This window comes from Leuciscus leuciscus, assembly GCF_965113295.1.
Source record: "Leuciscus leuciscus genome assembly, chromosome: 10".
NCBI classification, from domain to species: Eukaryota; Metazoa; Chordata; class Actinopteri; order Cypriniformes; family Leuciscidae; genus Leuciscus; species Leuciscus leuciscus.
In genome coordinates this window covers 10854927-10867193 of record NC_138734.1, presented here as the reverse complement: position 1 = coordinate 10867193, position 12267 = coordinate 10854927, and the positions used below count along the sequence as shown (strand labels likewise).

At 36.9% G+C, this 12267-nt stretch overlaps 1 protein-coding gene across 1 annotated transcript; it reads right to left on the bottom strand.

The window, feature by feature from the left end:
* Window positions 1-320: 320 nt before the first annotated feature.
* ccnp (cyclin P) lies at window positions 321-9684 on the bottom strand. The gene is made up of 9 exons (XM_082183053.1): window positions 8068-9684; window positions 7381-7509; window positions 6680-6752; window positions 5624-5793; window positions 5451-5549; window positions 3730-3885; window positions 3500-3658; window positions 3197-3375; window positions 321-1990 (listed from the first exon to the last, which is right to left on the bottom strand). Exons 1-9 carry the CDS (start codon window positions 8116-8118, stop codon window positions 1813-1815), a joined length of 1194 nt encoding a protein of 397 aa, XP_082039179.1. The 5' UTR covers window positions 8119-9684; the 3' UTR covers window positions 321-1812.
* Between the last annotated feature and the right edge of the window lie 2583 nt (window positions 9685-12267).

The following is a 12267-nucleotide window of genomic DNA, read 5'->3' as shown; positions in this document are numbered from 1 at the left end:
TTTTGGGTGAACTAACCATAGTAGTGTTTTTTTTAAGAGTGTAAGTGCAGGTTTACATGATTATGTTATATTTTATGTTTTCATGTTGTCTCCTTTTTTGTCATGCAGTGTTTAATGATCTATTTCGGGTTATGTTTTAGCTTCTGATTAGAACAATGTAATTAAAAATAAATAACTTTACAACAATTTTCAATTAACTCACAATTAATAAAAAATAACAAATCCAAATCTAAAGGTTATGGTTTTCATTATTGATTAATATGATTATTATTATTATTTTGTCCTATCATTAATGCGTGCATTTAGAGACATATTTTGTGCTACTGGAACATAATTCGAGTGTGAAAGGGTAACATTCTGGCCATTACAGATGTACCAGTGGGGCCTATAAAACGTAGGCTATAGGTCCGAACTCAATGAGACTGACGCGCATATTTCATTGACTTCCCGTATGTTTCACACGTTGCAGACTAAACTATAGAGCAAAACTCCCGGGAAACCAAGGCGCGCGGGGGAAATGTTTCGTTCCGTGAACTCTCCTTGTGTCTCACACGCGCCTCTCAAATGTGCCAGATCTCGAGAGCTCAGCTGTTCTACTACAGCGCCACGTGGTTTTTTGCAGAGCGCAATGACGCCGCGCGCTCGGGTCAGCCAATCAGCTGCGCGGGTGTGCGCGGACATGTGAGAACGAGAGTAGAGAAGCTGCGCGCACATGTTCTGTGCACAGGCGCTCGTTGACAAATTTGCGCTCGGTTCAGGTGACGTCATAAATACAAAAGAAAACACAGCAGAGTTGCCAAATCCGTTTGTTTTTTTTACCGGCGTAATTAAGCTAATTTGAAACCATTCCCACAGTTTGAGGGTTTGAAATTTCGCTTACAGATTTAGCAGATTAATCACGTAGCTAGTTATTAAATATGTGCAATTAATACATTTACGATCAGCAGATTGAAGAAGTCAAGCACATAGTCTACTTACCTCACCCCTAATGCTTTCAACAAACTGGGAATACAGGTGCGTCAGCAACAAATAGCCAATACATGAAATTAGCACAAGGCAATTTTCATGCCTATTATTAATATGAGTTTAGTCCCTTTCAATACAGTAGTGATGTGATTTTTTTTCTTAATGTTTGTGAGCTTCATATTTTAATAACTGAATCAGCAACAATAATTATGTAGTAAACCTACAAGAATCTAAAAGAACCAGCCTTTAACATGCAGGCAGATCTGGCAACTCTGCACATGATGCCCCTGCTGAGTGTGTCATGTGAGGAGGAGTGCACTGAACCTCCTACACACGATTTAGGAAAAAAGAAAACATGTTTCCTTTCATATACAGTGATTTACTGACACACGAAGCCTGTATGGATTCCCAATGCAGTTTTCCAAAACAGATTTCATTTTTATTTTTTCAAATCTTAACAGAAATGGAAAGCACAAATTTTCAAAAACAGTTAAAACAGTAACCGTTTCAAAGTGCTTTAAATTTAATAAGACACCCCAACATCTATTCCAGTTTATAAAGTTCACACCATAGCATTGAGAAACACTTAAAAGCTACATAGACATAAATACAATTTTTTTTTTTTATCCTTTTACATCAAGGTGACATAAGATTACAATAAAAAGTTGCAAAAAACAATTCAGTCCAAAGAGTAACCAGCTCTCCTACATGGTTTTTTGAAGTTCACTGATGTCCAGTGCAACAATCCTCACGACTGGCCACATTGCGCGTTTACTTCCCTCCCCAGAGTAGCAGTGCTGTGCAGCGGTCCTGAACATTTCCAGCCTCCTCACTGGTGTTGGAGAGTCACGTCCGAGGGCACGACAGGCCCAGTAAGCCAGGGGCAGCCTTCAGGGCAGGGTGCATGCTGACATGGAGGGTTTGTATAGTGGAGAACTTGATGAAAGTGGCACGGGTCTCACGAGTGTGTGCTCTCGCTGCTGCCATGGCCATGATCTGCATTATACTGAGGAGAGCTGCTTCACTGCCTCAGAAATAGTGGAGAAAAAAATAAAGCAAGATTTATTAAATCAAATTTTAATATCTTTCTGCTCTTTAAAATTGCGGATTTTAATTGTTTGAAAGAGTCAAATAGAATTATGGCTCTATCAGAACCATATGGTTCAGAATCAGGTTGATACCACATGACAATTTAATGTATGACAAAAACAGGATTTAGAAGTGAAAAGGTTATCTTGAAATTATCCCAATATTCTTACACATGCACTACCAGTCAAAAGTTTGAAATAATTTTAAAGGTTTTTGAAAGTCTTATGCTATCCAAGGCCACATTTGAGGCCAACTATAAAATTGTGATATTACTACAATTTAAAAACCTCACTCTTTTTTTCTACCATTTAAAGATTTAAAAATGTCATTTATTCCTGATAATAAAGCTGTATTTCCAGCATCATTGCTCCAGTCTTCAGTGTCACATGAATGTTCAGAAATCATTCTAATATGCTGTTTTGGTGCTCAAGAAACATTTATCAATGTTGAAAACAGTTTTTGCTTTTTAATATTTGTGGAAACTGTAATACACTACCATTCAAAAGTTTATGCAGTTCATTGAACTTTTTAAAGAACACAGGGAAAAAAGTAACAGTTTTCACAAAATTAAGCAGCAACTTAAATTAAGTTTTAAACATCAACAGTTTTAAACTGAGCATTAATAATACTAATAAATATAATATAAGATTCATAATGTGATGATAATAATAATAAAACCAGCATATTATAATGACTTCTGAAGGATCATGTGACACTGAAGACTGGAGTAATGATGCTGAAAATTCAGCTTTGCCATATAAAATTATACTTTAAAATAGAAAAGTCTCTTTAAAACTTAATTTTACAGTATTTATTTTACTGCATTACATGAGGTGAGCATAAGAAACTTAAATATAATAAATCAGTATAGTTTTATTTAATGCCATGTCAGCATCTGGCTATCTTCACTGAAAAAAAAAGAATTACAAAAATACAACAGTTACATGTATACAATAAATAAAAAATAAAAAAACAGCAATTAATATTATACACGATTTTTAATAATGTTTTAAAATGACTACTACTAGTATTACTAGTACAAACTTTTGACTGGTAGTGTTAATCACTGGAGTCTCTTATCTCCCAGAAATCAATCTCAACACCACAACTGTGAGCAGTACTAAAGGGATATTTTCCTGACCTTCCTATATGGATACTGGAGGCAATGCACCAGGCCGTCTCTCCATCTGGAGTGGGAGCTTCATGGAGGATCCTTCGGGCCAGTCGGAGGGCGGCACCTGCCAGCTGAGCGGGCAGAAACACCACACACTGCCCCTCCAGGAGCGACAGCTCCAACAGGTATCGGGCCATCCAGACCCACTGAACAAACCATTTAGGAACACATTTTGTTGATGTTCAAGTAAGAGTTTTTGCAATTCTGTTTGGTACTTCACCTTTAACAAATGACATTTAGTAATTAGCTCCAGTTTAAGAGTAAACTGACCTTGTCGCTGCAGCGTGCAATGGAAGCAATGATGAGAAGAAAGTGAAGTGGGAGACAGTAATAGAGATCAAACTTGAGCCCAGTTAAAACTCTCCTCTCCATCCGTAGCAGTTGTTTCTTACTGTAGGCATTCTCCATCAGATAGCAGAGCTCTGAAACCTGACAAACATTGACACCTTAATAGTGTCGAGTTCACTGTTAAAAATAAGTTGAATGGAGATGTGAAGTACCTCTGGTAATAGACATTCCTCTTTTTTGGCAGCCAGAAAGAGACAAACCACACCCAGCAACTGCAGGCCGGAGATGGACACTTTGATGAGCCTTAGCGCTCGATTCAGCAGGTGTACTGCCAGATACAACGTTTCCTCGGAGAACTGAAACACTTCCTGAGGTGAAAACGTGTAAATTATTATTATAAAAAAAAAATACATTATACATTTCAGGTCGAAAGTTTGGAATAAACAAAATGTTTATTAATGCTTTTGAAAGCAGTTGCTTATGCCAACCCAAGCCTGCACTTATTTAATAAAAAAAAAAACAAATAAAAAAAACACTACAGTCTTAAAGAACTTTTCTATTTTGATACATTTCTAAAATGTCATTTTAACCTGTGATGGCAAAGCTGAATTTTCAGCATCATTACTCCAGTCTTCAGTGTCACATGTTCCTTCAGAAATCATCAAAATAGGATTATTTGGTGCTCAAGAAACATTTATTATTATCAATCCTGTATTGAATAGTTTTTGCTGCTTAATATTTTTGTAGAAACCAGGATACACTATTGAAATGTTTTTTTTTTTTTTTTTTTTTTTTTTAGGAATGAATATTTTTATTGAGCAAGGACATCAAGTTGACCAAAGTGACAAGCGTTTAACATTATAAACATCTTTACTATTTCAAAACAATTCCGTTCTTTCACTGTGAAGAAAAAAAAAGAAAAAAAATCAATAAGTTATGACAAAGTTTATACATTGCTTTAACTCAAAGTGAGTGAAGCAATTGTCAAGATTATACAAGATTAAACTAATTTCAAGTTGATTTAACTTTGTGTGTTTGAACTATTCAAGGAATTCTGGAAGAAAGTTTCCACAAAAATATTAAGCAGCAAAAACTTTAACAATGATAAGAACTATTATTAAGAGCACCAAATCAGCATATTACAATGATTTCTGAAAGATATGACACTGAAGTAACCGCTGCTGAAAAACCAGCTTTGCCATCATAGGAACGAATATGTAAACATATACAATAGAAAACAGGACTTTTAAATTGCATTACTGTTTTTACTGTATTTGATTAAATGCAGCCTTAAATGCAGTAATTTTAAATAATTTTAATTGTATATAAATATATAATTAGTCTAAACTTTAGTCTAAACTTTTGACCAGTATAAACACACAATTAGGATAACACATGTGTCCCTGGACCACAAAACCAGTCATAAGTCGCACGGGTATATTTGTGGCAATGGCCAACAATACATTGTATGGGTCAAAATGATCGATTTTTCTTTTATGTCAGATCATTAGGATATTAAGTAAAGATCATGTTCCATGAAGATATATTGCAAATTTCCTACCATGAATATATAAAACATTTATTTTTGTGAGTGAATGCTGCACAATCGCGAACATAAATGGACAACTTTAAAGGCGATTTTCTCAATGTTTCGATTATTTTGCACCCTCAGATTCCAGATTTACAAATAGTTGTATATTAAATATTGTCCTATACTAACAAACCATACATATGAAAGCTGAATAAATAAGCTTTCCATTGATGTATAAATCTCAATTTCAAAAAAAATGTACCCATGTGACCAGTCTGGTTTTGTGGTCCACGGTCACATAATATATTCCACACTGTTAGGATTGCATAGCTAATTTTCCCTCTCATTCATGAACAGAAAAAGAACAGGTCATACGTACAAATTTGCATCTATTGCACTTACATGGACTTGAGTTAGCCAGTCAACCAAAATAGCTCTGGTAGTGTCAGTGAAAGGCTTGGGCAGGTCCGCATTTGGGAGAGTGCATAGTAGCTGACTTCTCTGTAACCAGGGGGAAAAACAATAGCATGACCACAGTGAAGGGAAATCAACAGTACTTTGCACCGTACCCTCACCATCATGTCTAAAAAGATGTCCCATGCATAGGTCTGGTCATAGAGGAGTCCCAGCTTGCTGATGGCTACCTCCACCTCTCTGCGCAGAAGTCCGGGCATCAATTCCCGCAGAATCGGTGGACCTGGCAACCTGTTCACATACTGCAGCAAAGCCTCCTCTTCATAGACATCTAGCACGGTCACACATGATTGATAAATGTTCAACCGAAAGACCATAAACATGCATTTTAGTCTGGGACTAGTTTAAGCCTTGTCTGCGAAACTGGGGGTAAAAATGGAGGAAAAATATCTCAGACTGAAATTGGAGGGACAGAATTATAGCAACCACCCAGAACAGCAACATTGTGGTAGCAAGCTTTAAACGGATACATTTTTTACAGAAAACGCAAAAATCTAGTTGCCATTTTTAAAGCAAATAAAAAAGGCAAGTTAACGAAGTCACTGCATTTGCATGAATGGTTAAATTGGGCCCCTGGCCTGACGACCTGAGAGGTCAAAACACTGTAGTTGTTGGATTAAATTAAGGATTAAATTAAGCATTAACATCAGCACATGGACATTTACTCTATTTGCATTATGTCCTTCAGCAGTAACTTGGGTTTAGGGGAAGTCACAGTCATTCCATTGACTTCTATTCATACGCATACGAATGCATGAGAGCGGAAACGCAAGCTCATACGAAGAGGTTTCACATTCCAAAGTTCAGGTTTGGTGAACTCAGCGAATTCATGTGTGAAACCATGTGACCAACAGAAGATCAATAAGTCACGGCGTGACCTCGTAGCTGAATAAAAAGAACAAAAAAAAACTGCAGCATTGCAGGAAAGTTGACTAGATTGTATGCTTAAATTTGAAATTATGATTATTTGTTATGTGTTGAATTTATGTTTTTAAAAAGATGCTGCATATCATGACCATTGCAGTGTCTGAAATGATTCCGTATGCTCAAAGTCTAGTGTGACATGGCTTTAGATTTGGTACACTAAATTGAGAAAAGTTTATCAAATCATGGACTTCAACTACTAAAGCAGCATCGAACATGCCATTTCATGTCACCTGAAACTGATTCGTCTTGAGGAGCATAGTCCATTATGATCCCATCCTCTGCGGAGATGGAAAGCCTTCGAACCTTGAGAAATTGCAGAATGGTGATGAGAACACATAATTTGAAGAACCAAATGTCTACCAGGGTGATTTTCTATACCAATTACACGCAGAGAATGTTACAAATTATTGCATTAATCTGGCACATAAAGACATACGGCAGAGGTCTTCAACCCTGCTCCTGGAGATCCACTGTCCTGCAAAGTTTATTTCCAACCTGCTTCAGCACACATGCTTGTGTATCTTCAAGCCACCAAGAAGAGCTTGATTGCATGTCCTGATTTTGCAGAGTTATTGATCCTGGAACATTCAGGGGCTGAAAATATTATCCTAACCATATCCCTACCCCTTAACCTCATGCTACCCATAATGCATCCCTAAAATCATAGGGAAATGATAGGTGAACAAAACTGATGTAGAAGCACCTAACCCTGGTTGGAAGCCTAAACTTGACTAACTCTGAACTTGTCCTGATTGGTTGATTGGAACACTGTTCCAGGATCCAAAGATGTTGATCCAGGAACATGTTGCACTCAGTAATTGACTTGATAAGCTGCTCCAGGTGTGTTTGATTAGGGTTGGAACTAAACTGTACAGGACAGTGGGTCTCCAGGAGCTGGGTTGAAGACCTCTCACATAAAAGGTGTAGTTACCCATCGACTCTCCTGGGCAGGTTTGCAGTGCTGCACTGACCCAACCTCATCTCCTTCAGCAAACACCCTGCGCTCCCTCAGAACACAGGAGTTTGCCCACACCCGCAGAGGCGCTTGTCTGTCCTCAGCCTTTCAAAGCACAAAACGATTTCACTTATTCACAATAGATTAAAGCACTACCACCTTAGAGTAGCCGTCTTTCAATCCAAATGTACAAGATCTGAATGAATCCAAAGACATTCAGTTTTAGTCCTAAACTCTGGAAGATAATCAGCATGGATTCCTTCTGCAAGTTTTCAGTTAGGAGCAAAGTAATGTCTGTGGATAATCCCACACAAAGAGCTTTTATTTGACAACAAATGGCTATATACTTAAACATGAATTCTGAAACCCTTGGTCAACTGAGCTACTTGCATTTTTCAAAGGACACAACAGTTTCAATGTTCACATTTGAGGTTTAACTGAACACATGGTTTCTTCAAGGAATGTTTACCACAGACCTCATTTTACACAAATGTCACATGGAAATATATTTTGGTTAACCCAAGTATGCCTTCAGATATCAAGAATGTAGTTGATACTGGTGAACTTGTACAAAGTTTCCTGCTGATCAGGTAACATGGTTTTACTGGTCACTATACACAAGAAGTCTAGGAATTAAAAGAGAGATTTTACAGGCATTCTCACCATATGGAGGTCCAACAGTTGCCTGGAATCACAAAACCCAGTTCGAGCCATGATTCACCTGGAAACTGCAGCTACCTTCACACACTGAATCTGCAGCTGTTCACTGACACCAGTATCCGCTAATTACCACCAGTGCCACTAATAAAGCTTACTAATTGACCCGTCATTATGCCCCGCCTTGTGTCACTAGCTCTTGTCATGCATGTTTGAAGTCCTGTGTGGGCTTGGGTAAATTTGGAGTCGGAGAGAAATTGTCCAAATATATAAGAGTTGCTATGACTCTTTTCCCCAAACAAACACATATTGTCAACATAACATTTCTCCAAGATTAATTACATAATTAAAATAATATAATTTGATTGTTTACATAAAAAAATAACAGAATAAATTAAACATGTTTTTTAGTTTAAAGCTTGCTTTCCCTCCTGATTTATTGTTATCAAATTCAACTGTTAGCTGATCTAAAATATCTAATTGTTACATGAACATAGATTTAATCCTGTTAATATGTAAAAGTGTGCCATATTCACAGAATGTGTCTGGTACGTTTATGTTAAGAATGTTCTAGTGGTCACTACTGGTTTATTTAAAATTAATTTCAGTGTCAGAGAGACAAGTTTATAGCCTAATCTCTTTGAAAATTGCAACGATTGCTCATAAAACGGGATTTTAACTTGCATTTGTAGACAAACATAATCTGACTAATAACACAAACACAAATGTCACTTAAAGAAACACTACGTGCCTATAGACTGAACACATAATACACATGCACAAATTCACTTTTTGTAGTTTACACAGAGACGATAACAGTATCGTTTTCAGAAGCTTGATCTTTGAAACCTGGGGCCTATACCATGAAGCCGGTTTAGGTGGCAAGCCAGGTATGTTTCAGTTTAGTTTGCACCAACCCTGGGTTTTAGGCACCATGAAAGCGGTTTGGCTTTTAGCAGTGTTCATCGCCATAGTAACTTACGCTCCATGGCTAACCTGGTCCAGGTCAGGTTATGTTACAGGTAAGAGGTTGCAAACCGAACGTGGACCAATCAGCTGTGAGCAAAAGATAAAGTCACTCCTCCTGTTTCTACTCCAAATTAAAGGTCACTACATAGCGAATGATTTTTAAAGACAAAATCGTCTGGCTTTTACTAATGCTTATTTAGAATAATCATTTTGTATGATTTAGATATTAGATATAGCCTATACCCTTAATCGATCAACATGTACAATTTTAGTTAATCAATTATTATTATGCAGTTTAAATGAATAAATATATTAAGGTAATGTAAATACGCTTTAGAATCAATAGATAAAGCTATAAAATGTAACTTTTACTTGCACTGATATAGCTTTCACGCTATATCAAAAAGCATGACTTTTTCTTTTAGTTGTCGTCTTTCATAGACAGTTATTCTTCTTGCTGTGTAAATTTGTTTAAATTCTTAATATTTTTCAATCTTGTAATATTCTGCAGAAGAGAGAAGTGAATCGCGCTGCCTCTCTTGCGAGAAATGAATCGCAGTTTCACTCTTTCTGAGCATGTGATTGGCTGTTCGCTACTGATGTCACACCTAAACTCAGGATCAAAGCCTGAGTTGACAGAGAAAGTTGAGGATCAGCAACTTGAAACTAATCCTGTAACCCTGAGTTTGTTCAACTATACCATCCTGGTACAGGCCCGTTTTCAAAAGTTTGCATTTTCAGGCCCCCAAAACGCTGTTGTCGTGTAAATGAACAGCCAGAACTTTTCAGTTTTTAGTTGAAAATGGTGCAGCTTGTAAATCCCCCTTTGGCAGCACAACCTCCACCAAATGTTCCCTGTCGCACACTTTTGAATCCCTCCTCACAAATCAGTTTAGCAGTATTTCTGGGTTGTCTTGATAGCACAGTCCTCTTTAGGTTATGCCACAGCATCTCGGGACACAGCACGTTTTCTTCTTTTTCAACCGTTCTTTAGTTGATTTGCTTTTGTCTTTGGGTTATTTCTCACATCTTTCAGGATTGCTTGTTGTGTTCGTTTGGTGATCTTGGCAAGATGGTCCTTGATTTCTCTTGAGAACAACAAATTTGTCAGTAACCAGGCATTGTGTGCCTTTATTTCAAGGGCAGGGCATCCGTGCCACCCACACGTCCAATCTCATCTTCTTAACTGATTTCAATTAGCTTTTGGAGAAATTGCACACATACAGGGAACATTGATGAGCTTGTAAAACACCTCTAAGCATTTTTTTTGTTTGTTCAATTATAGGTTTTGGATGTAGACTTTTGTTACAAAGACTACTGGAGACATTTTTTATGGCTATGCATATAATTACCGCATATAAATACCCATTTTAGATATTATTTGATAACTCATGAAATAATTCACTTATTTTGATTCTTAATGTTTTCTAGTGAATACTTAATGGACCCATTTGTACAGATCAATGGATCAGATCACAGCAAATAGTATGTAATGCTATCAAGATGTGATTATAGTGCATGTCATTCATTTGCATTATTTTGCAGAACATAAAAGATGATATTGAAGAATGTTTGTAGCCACAGTTTTGGTGACCTTAGACAATATGGGGGGGGGAAACATTATCACTGAAACAAATGTTATGTTCCACTGAAGAAAAAGTCATACCGGTTGGGAACAACATGACTAAGTAAATGATGAGAGAAAATTCATTTTTGAGTGAACTATCCATTTACGGTTAGGGTTTAGTGTAGGGTTAGAGGTTAGTATTTGTTGAGTGGGAAATCAGCACCGTGATGGGCATGACCAAGGAAATCTTTAAAATCAACTGCGATTCCAAGGATCTTCGTTGTCCAGGACAATATTCTAATACCCATAGGTCTATAGGTTATTATACTTGAGATGTAATGATGACAGTAGATTTTCATACAATAAGCAAATTTGTGTTTAATATAGAAATTTCCATAATTTTAATTATTTTGGTATTTTTTATTTTAAACCAAACATTTAAAATGACAAGTTTGCCATGATCGTGAAACCCTTCTTAAAAATGAGTTGTTGATGGTGATAAATTAAAAGAAGAATGATACAAGTTTACATTTTGATATTTTTGTTTTACTTCGCTTGTCTAGTCGTATTTTAAATAAATGCATGCCATCTTACGGGCCCGTCCCCTGGATGAGGTCCGCTGCTCTACAAGAACACCCCCCAAAATATCACTGGTTTATAAATGAAGAGTTCCAGTCCGATCAAAAGCAAAAACTATGTCCTTGTATTTTTTATTTATTGGCCTTGAAAGCTTTTTGAGGTGCCATTAGGTCCAACTTATTATCCAGACCACCGCTGAAGTAGAATTATCATGCCGTCTCTAATCATGGTCATTCATTTTGGAGATATTAAGGCGTATTTTATCTCCATGTACAAGTAATTCAAATGAATACTTTTGAAAAAAATATGTTTGAAGTATAAACGTCTTCAAATGAGAAATATTTGAATTCATTTGCTGTCCACTAGGTTAATTTCACACACTGTTTGGGTTAGTAAAAGAGGCAGACATAGTTTTTGGTAAAAGAATTTACTTGCATGAATGTCCTAATAGCAAAGCATAACCCATAGCACTCTGTAGCAAAAAAAAGAAAAGAAGAAAGTTTGCTGACATATTTCAAGTTTCCCCTAACGTTTGCATCCCCAGCACTAAAAAAGCAAACTGTGCATCAATGATGACATTCGTGATTGTTCATCACATTCAGAACAGAACAGTCGATGGTTAAAGTTGCAAAATAATTTCACTTCAAAGCTGATTTGTCCAACAGGTAGGTATATACACACAAGAAAGATGGGTGAAACCACTACAGCAGACCAATTCAGATCTTTGCCCCTCATGTCTCACCCAAAAGTTTCTTTTAAAAACTGTATTTGAGCATCATTAATGGTGTGAACGAGAGTGCACAATTGTTATTCATGTACGGAGCAATGTATTATTTTATGACACAGGCAAATGGCACCATCTAGCGGTCTCTCTCAGTCAAGGCAACAAGGGCTGTTTCAAAACCTAGACGGGCAATCGGGCATGATGCGTTTGAGACCCGTAGAAGCACTTCACTTCGGCCTTCCTGTATGAGTAAGTCTATGGAGGAGGGATGGTAATATATTTCATGTTTAAACAAGGATCGTCATATCTTAAAGGAGGTTTTTCATTTCCCGTTGCAAATATATACTGTGACTACCTTATCACACAC